The sequence below is a fragment of the Aulonocara sp. 'chitande type north' Nkhata Bay genome, linkage group LG9 (assembly GCF_057382095.1).
Source record: "Aulonocara sp. 'chitande type north' Nkhata Bay isolate Kocher_YH1m ecotype deep benthic linkage group LG9, A_spYH_male_GT1.1, whole genome shotgun sequence".
NCBI lineage: Eukaryota > Metazoa > Chordata > Actinopteri > Cichliformes > Cichlidae > Aulonocara > Aulonocara sp. 'chitande type north' Nkhata Bay.
Window position 1 is genome coordinate 14,087,078 of NC_141352.1, and position 14,182 is coordinate 14,101,259.

Consider the following 14,182-nt stretch of genomic DNA (forward strand, 5'->3'; position numbering starts at 1 on the left):
TATCATATTTCAGGATGCAGGCCCCTTTGCTCCCCTTCTAGACACCCCCCTGCTGTAAGGAACAAATGAATCATTCATCATAATTTAGAACTATTAATGGAATATTTACACAGATATACAAAAGGGCATTTTCAGCAGAGATCAGTGTTCAAACAGCATACTGTGCTCCCTCACCTAAGTTTATTGTAGTAAGACTAACTGATCATTGGGAAAATACCTTTTCCCTCATGTTAGTTACGCTAAAACCTGTCGGTCAAATTGAATAAATGATACATTTAATCAGATATGTGTTTAGAGGAATCTTTATGGGTTTTATTACAGTCTCAAAACTTTAAACATAAACTTTCTTTTGAAACTGGTCACTGGCTTTAATATTTTTATTAAGATAAAATTTAACTTTAGATAGAAAAGTGGAAGACCAAAGTAACACTGCAAAAGGACAAACACATTAGTTTCGAGTTTAGAGAGACTGATGTACCCTCAGAAGGCCTCTTAGGTCCTGACTACATTATAAGGAATCTGTAACCTAGACTGTGCCTTTTTTTTTTTAAAGGAGCAGTAGAAGTTAGTGTGAAAGCGTTAATTTTAGGGCAACTTCCCAAACTTTGGCATTATATGGCTTACAGCCTTGAAAGCTTCATAGTACAATTATGTTGTCACAAACAGTCTGGGTTAACTTTGCTTCGTGTGATGACTTGAAAATATATCAGATGCGGGAAGAGCTGCTGCAAAGCATGTGACATACAACATATTGATGACAGAGTTTTTCCTGTGTCAACACACATTTATTGAAGTGATGCCACAAACAGGCAAAACATCATATTGGAGATTTTATTATTAAACAGCTTTTAGAAAATTCAGGATTCCACAGACTGTGATTAGAAAATAATAACAACAACATGGACAATTTAAAAAACAAACAAAAAAAAAAAAGCAGAATATCTGACCCCCGACCAGCCCCAGTACTCAAAGGAAATATGATCAGACCAGAGAGACAATTTCATACTTGTGTGACAGAAACACATGCACATTCACACAATCACCGTCAGGTCACATACACTGGAAAGTGCAGATTTGTTCTAGCACATGTAGAAACTGAGCAGGTACAATATGCATATGAAATCCCTTTCAAATTCAACCAACTTAACATCTAATGAACTCATGTAATACGAAGAGCACAAAGTTTCGAATCTCAAGTTCTTGCAACAGTACACAGGGGCAAAACACCAAAAACCATAATGTGTCTAAAAGTAATTAATGAGGATGGAGTAGCAAAAGAAAAAAAACAAAACACAGGTTACATGAGCTAGATAATGGGCCAGCTCAAGGTTCTAGTCCACTTTTACCTCTCAAATCTCATATCTTTCTCTACTTGATATAAAAATAAAACTGTGCTTCTCAAAAAAACAAATAAAAACAAAACAACAACCCTGGACGCTCCGGAGCCTATAAAACTATCTAGGATGTAATATTACACTCCTTTGATACTTCAGACGGAAACTCTGCCACAAACATTGCTCCATAAATCTTATCTGATCGTTTCCTGGACGATCCTTGGGCCACGTGATCATTTGGGAAGCGCTCGAGTGCATTTCTGTGATTGACAGTTTGTGGAGCACAGCAGAACCATTTCAAAGCATTAAAAAAAACAAACGGAAAAAACGTTGTCTTATAAAATGTTCTGGCTTAAGCAATTTCTCACCAGTAACTGAGCAATTTGCAAGTGAGCCAACAATCCCAAAAGCATTGTAGCACCACAGACCAAAGTGTGCAGAAAGAAAAACATTCTGAAGCAATGCAAATGAGCTAAATCCATGCTTAAAATGATATAAATGCTATTTTATCCTATCTTTACATGCCGCTGCCTACTGTATTGATTTGGGTCCTCCCTTCTTTACCAAAGGCAAAAGTAATCACTGCTAAAAACAGAGTCACTCGTGTACTTCTGCTCTAATTTCTGTAGTCTAATCCCTCTGCAGAGTTGGATCCAACAGGAAAACGTGAATGTGGGTAAATTAAAAAGAAATGCATGTAGAAGACTGGACAATTCAGAATAGCATATTTCCTCCGTTTTGGTTGGGTAATGGTCATTTTAGCATCGTCTTCTATGCTTTTGGGAGATCAAGCTGTACTTGCTACAAACCCATAGCTGGTCAGCTGCTCAGTAACATGCGTCTATCATTTCCCGTTTCTATCTCTTGCCCCTTTTGTTACCAGCTGGGGGCTTCTTCAACTGGAGTAAGGGTGCTGCTGTGGCAAAGCCTCCAGGAGGTGGGTTAGACACGCCAAATGTCAGGCCGGCAGAGGGGTTGATGCCAGGGTTGCTGAAGTTGAAGCCTGAGCTGTTGGTGCTACCAAAACCTAGTAAAGCAAGACAAGGAACAAAAAACAAAAAACAGTCAAATACGAGAAAAACAAAAAGATAAAACATGAATAACATGAGGATTTAGAAAATCTGGTGTCAGAAAAAGGAAGTTCAAATGAAATTCAGAGGTTTTTTATAAGGATTTTGCCATCCTAGCTTAAAACCCCCAAGATTCTAAAGTGCCAACACACACAAACAAACATATATACACATAACTGTATTTACCCACTGCTGGGACGTTCATTATAACTTTAAAATATGGATATACTAAACTTGTTGCAGTTCCATTTACATTACACTAATGAGACACAGTTACAGCTTAGACCCTTTCCAAACTTTATACACTTAGCGAGCTGAGCCTTTATTCTTTGTTGCCATCATGTTTGGTGGCCCAGGTGTTAAGGTGCTATATACAGCATGTATTGTACCTGCACTCAGACTGCCTCCTGTGGGCTTATTGGTGGAAGAGAAGGCAAAAGAAGACCCCCCAGTCCCCACCCCACCAAATCCTGGCCCACCACCAAAACCTGTGGGAGAGAGTGACATGGAAGTCAGACTGGTCTAAGCACACAGCCTAGACTAGATACAAAAACAAGAAGCGCCTCAGGAGTTACACACTGGCAGGCATTAGCAGACAAAAGCAAGCAAAAAAGAAAAAAAAAAAAAGTCATAAACTAATCCACAGAGCACCACACTTGGCTTAACTTCTGACCGAATAATGCAGAATCAAACAGGACTCACAGTGCACTACACCGCAAAGCAAAGGCCAAAGGAAGAAAAACGGCAGATTTCACCGAATACCCAAACTACGAGAAAACAGACAATACTTTTGAGTGCGCTCAGACCACTTGCTTCCACACTCTCAAGTGGATTTGCAATTTGACATGCCCGTATTTTAACACCACAGCGTTTCGCCGTGACAGCTGAGTGAAACTGTTTACCAGGTAACAACTGTACGATAGGATTGCAGTTTTTGTGTGTGGTGTGAACGCACTTGACTCCTCGCAAAAGGCAGAGCAGAAAAGAGAAACAGCTAAGCTCTGACTGCACCACTCTGTCAGACACATACACACCAGCTGCTTAGTCTGTCATACAACCAAACTCAAATACATTTTCTTTAAAAACCCACTTTGATTTAACCACCAGGTAACATTAGGGGAAATGGCAAAGTATGCAGGGGTCTAGCAAAAAATAAAACACACGAGAAAACAGGGAATATTCATTTAAAAAAAAAAAAAAAAAAAAAAAGCAGAGGTAATACCTCCCAGGGTAGAAGAGCCCAAGCTAGTGCCCAATGCTGAGGCAAAGGGGTTTCCAAACCCTGCCCCCAGAGGCGCCTGGGTCCCTAAGGCACAAAGAGAGAGCACAGGCTTTTACTCTTCTTTTATGTGAGACAAAAAACACAAAGTAAACTGCACTGCTGTCACGCTGACAGCTTTATTTTAGCTTTAGAAACAAGTCCTGCAGTTGATTCAAATAAAATATGATAATCTGATCTAATGACTGCGCCGACAGAGGCATCAAAAGACTACAGCATCTAATTAACTGCAACCTCACATGAGCTGAAATATGACAATAATTAGGCAACGGATCAGGCTTTCACAAAGTACATATGAATATGTACTATCCTGCTATAAAGGCTTTCAACTATAATATTCCAGCTAATCAGCAGCGCATTTATCACTGCTGGCAAGCTGGGAGGGAAAAAGGAAGCACTGCTAGTTCTTTCACTCAGAAACTTGTCTTGTTTTCTTTAAGCGTTCTCTTTTATCTTATCAAATTTGGGAGCTTTTCAATTAGTCTACATTCTTAAAACAAGTTCAGTGAAAAAGAAACAAGGACAAGCGTTTCTTTGTTTAAAAACCAATTTATTTTCAATTAAATATGCAATTCCACTTACATAAAACACAAACAAACAGTTTGGAACAACAATTGGCTGTTAATTGCTAAGTGCTACTGCATTTGACAAGTTTCCAAATTCAAGATTTCTGAGAGTGAATGAACTAGCATACCTTAATTTAAAAAAAACTTTTTAAAAATGCATCACACAATTACTGAATATAGCTTTAAAAGGCACAACATATTTATAGATTAAATATACTGTATCAACAGGCATTGGATATATAAGATTAAAACACAAGGTTACAGGTAAAAGCACTGGAGAATTAGATAAGAAATGTGAAAACGGCATTCATGGCTGCCTTTGAGTGTAAACTGGTCAAAACAAAGAAAATCAGTGATTTGGTAGTTTGCCTGTGAAAGACAGCGTGGTCAAGTTTTGAGTCATGCGTCCAACATAAACTGAAGGACCTTTGTTACGTTCGTTTAAATAATTTTACACCGATTATGAAAACAAAAGCTCCATTGTAAATTACCATAAGCTACAAATCCGTCTTTGTTGGATCGAGTCTGACTTTAGAGAGAGATGACAAGCTAAAACCTGCAAGAGATTGATTTTTTTTAGTCTAATTTCAGATAACTAACAGTAAATTCTACTGGTTCCAAAACACCCTGTAATAGTCATGCCTCCTGAACGCCACTAGCAGGGGAAAAAACAAACAAACAAAATACTAAACACTACAAATGACAAAGAATATGGAAATGTTTTGGAGATAATAGCAACATTCAAACAGTCAACTAATCAGGCCCATTATTGTGAACTGTTGTGCTCAAGCTTAACACACAGAAAAACAAAGATACCAAAAGGTATAATTCAGATTCATTACTGAGCATCTCAGGTTCATGTAGGCAAATTGTGACACTGGTAATCTACCTACCATTTTAAAAAATAAATAAATAAAAAGTCACATTAATTCCTTCACTTCTTTTATAAAAGGAAAAAAGAGGTAAATGGGAACAGCTGTTATATTAGCACTCATGAAAATACAGCATTTGCATACACGTTACTGACAGTGAGAAGATACCAACTAGAGAGTATTAATGTGGCTTAATATCCACAATTACCTTCAAAGTCAAAACAACTTTGACAGACCAATAATTATTACATTATTTAATAGTCATTATTGTGCCAAGTGAGACTGTAGAGGTGTGGAAGACGATATTTTAAAGTGTGAGCAAAACTGCACAGAATGTCAAATTCTGGATGAGTGTGGACTTCCATTAAATCCTACAAAAACAAACAAAAACCTAGCGTTTGATAAGAGGACTGACTGTCCAAAAGCAGCAGTGTTTTCATTAGCAATTAATCATTTAGGTTGTTTTTTTACCCATACACCACCGTAATCAGCAGCAGTATGCCGATGATTACTGGAAGTGGGTTCAATGAATTCCTGTTTGTATCGCGACATGTTCAACGGCAGTTTTCCAATCTTTATTCCTCTGAGTGCCAATACTGCTGAGCTCGCAGCGCTATCTACAACAAGCAACGCTGTATCCTCAGATGAGAAAAATGGTGGGAAAATAAACTCCCCTGTACAATCAAGACACACAATGTGGCCATACAGACCAGTTTCTTTTGGCACTAATGTATCTCACTGGTACTTATGGACCAGTGTGAGCAGCAACAAATTGTTCTCTTCTGAACTACCAAACAGTTAAACCAACAAGAAAAGTAGACTTTTTACAGAATTGAGAAGCAAATGTCTGTACAACATACCATCGCCTTGGATAAAATACCTGAAATCACAACTTGTGAACAGCTCTTTAGCTCCACATTTTCTCTGAAATGAACTCTATGTGAAATGATCCAGCCCTGTTGCACTGACAGTAGCCCTTAAGTGAAATCACTTTCATCAAGTTACAGTGGTATGGCCTTTATTAAAACCAAACCAGCCAAATATATCAAGGTATTGAACAGTGAGATAATGCACACACTTACTGTCACTGCTGACAATTCATTATCCAAATGATCTGTCCACATAAAAGACCAACCTCAGCTCCTTGTTCACAACACAAACACACTGAGAACACTGCTTCATTTAGGCCAGTAAGTGACCGGGGCTTTTCACCGTTCTCAGCCTTAGTTCCACTAGAAAAAAGTACATTTCAGAGTTATTTTCAGTCCTGAGTCTTTTGGTACCTTAACCCAATGTCCATGGAGACAGAAATCTGAACAGTGGAGGCCCATTCTCATCTGGCATGTGTACAGGTCGGATGTGAATCTACCAAAAAACAAACAAAAACAAAACAAAAAAAAAAAAAAACCACTCCAGCCCACTGCATCTTTAAATGCTGTGATACTGATCACCCTCCAACATGACATTTCAATAATGACCCAAGTTTAAGGTTGACCTATTATATTTCGAGCTCTACTTAGATTTGCATGACTCACGTCCCCTCAGTTCATCCACTGACTGAAACAAACCTGTTTTAGCTCCTCTCTCTTCAGTCAACTTTCTTCTGATTGGCTGCCCCTTGCAAAAAAAAAAAGCTGTGAAAAGCAGGTGGGTGGGGCTACTATAACCATATTAATGATAATCCTTTGTTATTCAGTGTGTGAATGTGAGAGTGAATGAATAGAGGAATTGTAAAGCGCTTTGGGTGCCTAGAAAAGCGCTATATAAATGCAATCCAAACAGTGTCATGAGTTAAGAAAAAAAATATTAGAAAACTTGCATTTAGAGTTCTGAAGGCTGAGTGTTTGGTTTGCTGGGATTACTTGTACACTAAACTCATTTTGAAACTTTCAACATGTTTAATATGCAACAACTAAATGAATCTAAACAGGTCACCTTTAAGCAGAAAAAATAAATATATAAATAAATATACTAGCCTGCAATTAGGCTTAGCAGAAAAGGTGGGAGATTTGCTAAATAAAGCAATCAATTACCCTAGCCAAAAATAATTTACAAACCCGACTCATGTTAACCTCATATACTACAGCCTTGTTGGATAGCTAGCATACCCAGAGCACAAATGGATAAAATGAACAAGTGATCAAAAAAAATTATTTGATTTTTAATGAAATTTAAAAAAAATCTTAAGCAGGCACCGAGGTGGTGTGCACTTCTACCACACAATAATAACTATTGTGGCTTGTGTGTTAAGTTGTTGTTATTTTTTCTTTTTCAGTAAACAGTGGCTAAGGAATGGATTAGTTAAATAGTCCCATACCTACTTGGCACATAGTTAATTAGTTTAGGTGTTAACGTACAACTCCATCTGCATACCCAAATAAGTGTTCAAAAGTATGTGAAATATTCATTAAAAATGGAAAAATTAGCAAACATCTGGTGGGCAGCAGATCTGATAACAGTCAAAGCACATCTCATGAGCTTTGTCAAATGAGTAGAGATCAGACTAACATTTTTAAACCAACCTGCCTTTACATCCCATCAACCTTTGAAGTTACGTCAATAAAGAGACTGCAAAAGCATGCTACCGTAATATATAGCTTAGTGTGTTAGTTGTATGCAGGTACCCTGATGTGCCAGTAAAAATGGCTTACAACTCAAACCAGATGTTGCAGTAAATATTCTTAAGGTTATGTTGGCTGTAGTTTAACAAAACTGAATTTGAGTCCTTGACTGCTCAGTATAAGAGTCTCATTTAGATATTTTAGGATATAAGCTCCTACAAAATGCCAAATCAATTTCCGATTAAACACAATGTTTAATCCGTGTATTTATGCCTAATACAACGTACTTAATAGTATTTTTTTTGTTACTGTCAAAGAGTAGAAAGAATTTGACAAACAGCATGACAGTCAAACTGTAAATGTCATTAGGTTAAGGTTATTTAGAGAATGGTTTCTCTAAAGTGAATATCTGTGTCTAAACTAGACTTTTTACTTGTAAGACCTTGGGCAACAGAAGCTGTGTGCTTGAAGGAACGGTGGGGATGACAACTTTAATATATTCTCTTCTTATTTTACTACCCTGTATATTCAGAGAGGAGCATGTTGATTCGGTGTCAGATTAACTGGTGTTTCCCACACGTCTGAGATATCATTCGGATTTAAGATAGCTGGGGCTACATTGCCATAGACGTACACCAACTCAACGCCCAGACTGACGTGACAAAAATCTAAAGATGCACCACTACCTGGACTAATCATTCAGAAACCACAAAATTCGCAGCAAGTGCATTAATTATCCTAACTTCATTACACAACAACCTCAACTGAGTACTAGGCTCACTTTTAGCATTGCTAAAACAAAACAAAACCCAAAACTGAGGTTTAGAAGTTTCCAGATTCAAAACGAGATTGCTCGACTTTTTCCACCACTGTGCATTTTCCCCAGTGATGTCAGCCATAAAGCTGCTCTGGTATCCCATTAGAGAGGGCACACGGAGGAGGAGAGAAATTAACAGAAGGGATTTGGTCTTCATTTTGCACTGGGGCCATCTATTTAATGTCCTCACTCTTGAATTGTAAGGTGCATAAAATAAATGTTCCCAACCCTTGTACTGAGAGTCAGACGGTACAAGACGGTAAGGCAGCACAAATGTCTCCTGTTAAAGTTAAGCAACAGATTTCTCTCATTTCTTCCTTTCTAGCCTCTTTTCATTCACTACAGAAAGCACAGATACCTTAACACCAGATAAGGCTGCTGTTACTTTTGTACTTTTAATCATCCTCTCTCACCTTTTGAGTTATTTGCTACCAAAATATGTTAAAAGCACACTGATCCTGTCTTCTCCACAACTTGCTTTTATTATTGATTCTCCTTCCTCTCCTTAAGTCTCCTAACAAAGGAGAAACTTGCTAGAACTTGTAGGCAGTCAGACCTGGAGTTGGCTGCTGTTGCTGGGTCAATGTGGCTGCCATGGCCACAGCTGCAGCATTGGGCACACTGGAGAACGGAGCAGGCCCAGTAGTGACTCGCGGCGTGCTCTGCCATTTCCTGTTAGACACCCGTTTGGACTCAAACACATCCGTGGAGTCTTCCAGGAAGGCTCTGCGGTAGGAGAGGTACTGATGCTTCAAAATCTATACAACAAGACACCAGAGAGAAAGACACGTTAAATGAAAACGCTACAACTGCCTCGTCACCCAGTCCTATACATTATTACACATTACATTTCAAGCAATGCGAATGAGGATCTTTTTATTATTATTATTAACATATGTAAAAGCAGGAGGGAATAAACTGACCTTGACATTCTCATGGACAGACTGGAGCTGGGCGGCCTGTGCGACAAATGTTTGATACAACTTCTGCATGGCCAAGGTCAGATCTGTAAACAAAAGCATAAAAAAATGTCTGCATAAATATTTGATGTATTTTAATAAAACAGGGTGGGTTACAGAAAAGAAAAGAACCAGAAACTGTCTTTTTTCTCTTCATCTTGAATGCAAACACATCTGTAGCCTGTTTGTTAATGAAACATGTAACACTGTGATCAAACCGAACTTTAACATGAACAGAATTACGTTAACAGCCAGACAAATGTGTTCTCACCCTGAGGAGTGATGTGAGAGCCGCTGCTTTGGGTTGTCAGGTGGTTCTCCAGCTCCTCTATCTGCTGCCGGTACTGCTGAAGCTGCACCTCAAATTGCTCTACCAGGCTATGGAAATAACTACACACAAAAGGGACACATATTTTAAATCTCAGTACATTAAGCAATGTTCATTATTAACCTTTTGAATCAACTATTAAGAGAAGCTTTTTGACAAAAACATCCACTGGCCAAGTGTATTTTTTTATTGCTGTCCTATGATATTAAAATGAAATAGAGTCGTTTGAAACAGAGTCTATGAGAACTAAAGGACTGCAATAGCACACATTGACCTTGGATTTACTTTCTGACTTTCATCCAATAGCTTACTTACTCTGATGGAGCCGTATTCTCGTGCTGAAGTCCAGGGGGGGTCTTTTGTGTACGAAGTGCTATGTCAGCATTTTTCAACTCCTTAGCAACAAAGGAAAGAGGAAAGTCAAACATCTAGAAAAAAAAAAATCTGTGAGATTTCCAAGGGAAACTTTTTCATATTTTTAGTTTGTGAGGTATAAGGAACAGGAAAGGTTAACCCACATATTAAGTTCATCTGAAGTCCAATTTAAAATAATTCTGTTTATCTTAGGTACAGCTACAGATGTTTTGGGAAATGAACACTGATACTGGACTTCCTGACTTATATATTTTGCAACACTGCATACACTATATATTGTGTATCCACTAGAAGTTTGGAATGCAAGTTTCTGATTTACTGACTTTCTAATGACAAATAATGTGCATCAGAAATAGACACCTGTGTCAACATAAGTACACCGTTTTTACCTGTGCCGTCTCCAGTTTCAGTTTGTCGATGGCCAAAGCTTGGCGCTGCAGACCGCTGGCGCTGACGGACAGAAGCTGTTTGAGGCTCTTGATGTCATCTTGGACTTTAGAAATGGCTTTTGATGACATTCTGCTTATATCCTCCTGAACTTGTTTTTGCTCTTTCACAAATTTTCTGCAAAAGAATTAAGAAAAGAAGGAAATCACTTGTAGATGACATAAAAGCTCTCTGATAGATATGGCAAACTATCAAAATATGCTTTCAAAGTGCTACTACTCAAACTATATGTATGCATCTGGGATTTTACACAGAATGGGGACTCCTAGAGACCTCACCAGATAAAATTTGGGTTGGGTCATACTGCTGCATTCAACCTATTAAACACCCGATTAAAAAAAAAATAATTAAAAAAATAAATAAATCACACAACGATACTTACTGAAAATTTTCAACATCCTGACAAATAACTGGGGGCAGGTTCTCATCTTTTAGAGCTTTGCTGTCCCTGAGGGTGAGAAAAAGTGTTTTTCATCATTAGAACAGAAAGGATAGTCGGTGCTAAACATTAACAGCAGAGTGAGACATTAGACATATTCCATAAGACAGTAAAGGACCGTGTTGGTCAGCAGGACGTACTGCGCATTGGCTCCAGATGATGTGTCGCTCTTATTCTCAGAGGAAGTGCTGAAGTCGACTCCACCCAGGCCGATACTCTGAGCAGGAGCTGCTGATGACGCTGTCGAGGTTGCCAGCAGAGAACCGAACGATAACCCGCCTCCTGCACCAAGAGTAGTCTGACTCAGACCTGCGGCAAGAAATAGTCATACAGTTTATAGAACTGTGACAACTAATTAAAACGAACACTCTGTAATTCAAAGCATTCACTGTACTCCCACTTGGCCATGTATTTAACACATCAGCTCTGTAAAGCTGACAGTTTGCCTCTCACCTGTAGGCACAGTGCTGGAGAAGAGACTGCTGCCTAGTGATGGACCTGTTAAGGCTGCCGTGGTGGTGGTCGTAGCTCCGCCGAGACCGAGGGCAAAGCCAGTGGCTGTAGGCTGCTGTGGAGCAGTGGAGGTCAGGACAGAGCCAAACGTCAAGCCTGTCCCAGCAGCGGCTGTCGAAGAGGTGCTAGTAGCTGTGAGGGAGAATGGCGTAGCTGAGGCTGTGGGCTTGTTGAAAGCCAAGCTAAAGCCAGTGGTGGCAGCTGTATTGGCTGGGGCACCTGAGAGAAAGTAATTGTTTATTAAATAAAAAATAAAAAAAAAATAAAAAAATTCACAATCATTACCTGTTGTTCAGAAGCTCTTCAACTTAAAAATACCCCAGAGAACCCCAAACATACCTAATGTGAGGCCTGTAGTGGGCGCAGCAGCACCTGAAATAACACAAGGTCCCAACATAAGATGGGCAGCTGGCAGAAATATCACAAATACTTTTATTTCTTTATTATTTTGCATTCTTACTTGAGGCAGGTGTATTGAAGGAGAATCCTCCAGCAGGTTTCTGAGCAAAGAGACTGCCTCCTAGGCCAAGAGACGGGGTGCTGGTGCTGGTACTGGGGGTTGCACTTGCTGTACCCAAAGGTGTACCAAAAGAAAAGCCACCGGTATTGGCCGCAGGAGCACTTTCGAAGAAAAAAAAAAAAAGTAATATGTTTAGGCCCATACATTCTTCTACAATATCTGCCAAGTTTCAAACTAATAAAAGATTGACATTGTGTTATGGTTACAGTACACACAGATTAACAACTAGGATTTTGTCGAAGAAAATACACAGGGTCTTAAATTTCTATATAGAAAACCTAAATGGTGATAAGTGCTTTACAGATGGATGGTAATCCCAATCACATTATTACCAGTAATGAACTAATTTCCCTCTTAAAAAATAAAAAGTAACTACAATTACTATAGCTTAATTGTCACTTCAAAGACTTCTCTTGGCAGCCCGCAATTTGCAAGAGTTCACTCTGCAGTGCGTGCATGTGCAAAGTTTCAAATAACAGAGTTTACAAATGTATCTAATTAAAATGCTCATCTATAACCCGACATTGCTGAGTAGCTCGGGAAAACAACGTACCCAGCACTGACTTTGAAACTCGCAAGCCGTATCTGCTAACGCCAAGATACCTCTGGTTATGCTAGCGTTAGCTAAGTGGGCTATCTAAAATTTGTCGTTACCTGGTTGCGGCCCCAAATGCGAATCCTCCACCTGTGTTGGTGGACCCAAGAGTTCCCGAACCAAAGTTAAAGCTAGACATTTTCTTTTAAAAGGCACGGTGTCAACACCAATCGGTTGTGGGCTTAGCTCACTTCTGAAAACATCACAGCTAATACGACAGTTAGCTTAGACGCCCGCGTGAGGGCCGAATCCGCGGTCCCGTCTTCACCAAAACATACTTGAACTCATCAGCTCTCTCACTAAATCCCAAAATATTCAGTTGCCACCTGTTATGTTTACACAACCTGTTCCTCTGCTTCTATTTCTTAAACCTGACAATTATCGCAGGGTGCATTCACGCATGGTGTCACTTTTCTTATTCCCCGCCTGGTATATCCTAAATGCTAGTGCATTTTGGGTAGTGGATTTCCTTTCTTTCAACTACATTAACCGTCATCCCCGCAGATTTTGCGTCTCGTGATGTGTCACGCATGCGCATGGGATTAAGTCTGGCAGTCCTGAGCAGCGGATGTATGTTGAATCCGGTGTTTCTTTCAAAATAAAAGAAGCAGCTACAGACTATAATAACAACGAAGAACGGCTCAGAGTACATTAGTGTATTTGCAAAGCTGAGTATAACTGGTTGCACAATGCTGTTTCAAAATTGTCATTGTCTCTGTGAGTTTAAATAATCTGTTACTTACCTGATAAACGAGCAACAGTTCCATTATTCTGAACCCAGGGCGGATGAATGGTTCACAGGTTTGTATCATTAATAGTTTTTGGTAACCTAATAAACCTAAAAAATTATGAAAATAAATATGTTGCAAATGTGTTATCTGAGTTTTTCCAACATTTATTGCATTGTTCCACCTTTTTTGACCCAGAAATGTTGCAGACCATCTTTTGCAAACTCTGAAAAGTATATTTTATCAATATTAATATCAATTAACAAATTAACTATTCTACATTCTACATTTCTTATTATAAAACAGCATATAAAAATATTTATTCAGATCTTTTGACATTATGTTTGGGTTCTTTTTTGTTTGTTTTGCTCTCACTTTGATATTTGCTAGATGTAACCTGTGTACAGTCCTGAATTTCATCCTTTTTTAGAGGGTGCCAAGAGGAACTGTGGCACTGCATGAGGAAGTCAGCAGTGGCAGGGAAGTATGTGAGGCTGGTGCCGTACATTTGTTAGGACAGCAAGACAGTGGTGAGGTGTGTGGTAGGCAAGATGGAACCTAGCGACATGGAGAGAAGATGTGATCTGGAGAGAAGAGGAATGGAAATCAGAAGAAACAAGACAGAAACTGTGAGAGTCAGAGGGAGACATTTGGAACCATAAAGCTGCAAGGAACAGAGGAATGATAATGAAGTTGGATGAGTTTACCTGAGGTCACCCATCCGAAACAATGGACAGATTTAGAGATGAGATAGTCTGAACATGTGCAGAGGAGGGATG

The 14,182-nt window shown here is 39.1% G+C and overlaps 1 protein-coding gene across 3 annotated transcripts; it reads right to left on the reverse strand.

The window, feature by feature from the left end:
• Positions 1-733: 733 nt before the first annotated feature.
• Positions 734-13,210, reverse strand: nup58 (nucleoporin 58). Of its 3 annotated transcripts, XM_086305990.1 has the most exons (14): positions 12,735-13,210; positions 12,021-12,181; positions 11,900-11,932; positions 11,501-11,779; positions 11,188-11,356; positions 10,991-11,056; positions 10,551-10,725; positions 10,102-10,181; positions 9,730-9,848; positions 9,423-9,505; positions 9,056-9,257; positions 3,627-3,710; positions 2,794-2,892; positions 734-2,361 (listed from the first exon to the last, which is right to left on the reverse strand). In XM_086305990.1, the coding sequence occupies exons 1-14, from the start codon at positions 12,812-12,814 to the stop codon at positions 2,192-2,194; spliced, it is 1,800 nt and encodes a 599-aa protein (XP_086162116.1). In that variant the 5' UTR covers positions 12,815-13,210; the 3' UTR covers positions 734-2,191. The 3 variants fall into 3 exon arrangements, with proteins under 3 accessions (XP_086162116.1, XP_086162117.1, XP_086162118.1); XM_086305991.1 differs by lacking the exon at positions 2,794-2,892 and having other exon boundaries at positions 12,735-13,209; XM_086305992.1 differs by lacking the exons at positions 2,794-2,892; positions 3,627-3,710 and having other exon boundaries at positions 735-2,361; positions 12,735-13,208.
• Positions 13,211-14,182: the final 972 nt, after the last annotated feature.

Excerpts from the sequence above, each read along its gene's own strand:
- nup58 (XM_086305990.1), bottom strand. The coding sequence starts at position 12,814 with ATGTCTAGCTTTAACTTTGGTTCGGGAACTCTTGGGTCCACCAACACA. Across the intron at positions 12,182-12,734 it reads GCATTTGGGGCCGCAACCAG|TGCTCCTGCGGCCAATACCG; the intron begins GTAACGACAAAT and ends TTTCTTCGAAAG. Across the intron at positions 9,849-10,101 it reads GAGAATACGGCTCCATCAGA|TTATTTCCATAGCCTGGTAG; the intron begins GTAAGTAAGCTA and ends TTTTGTGTGTAG.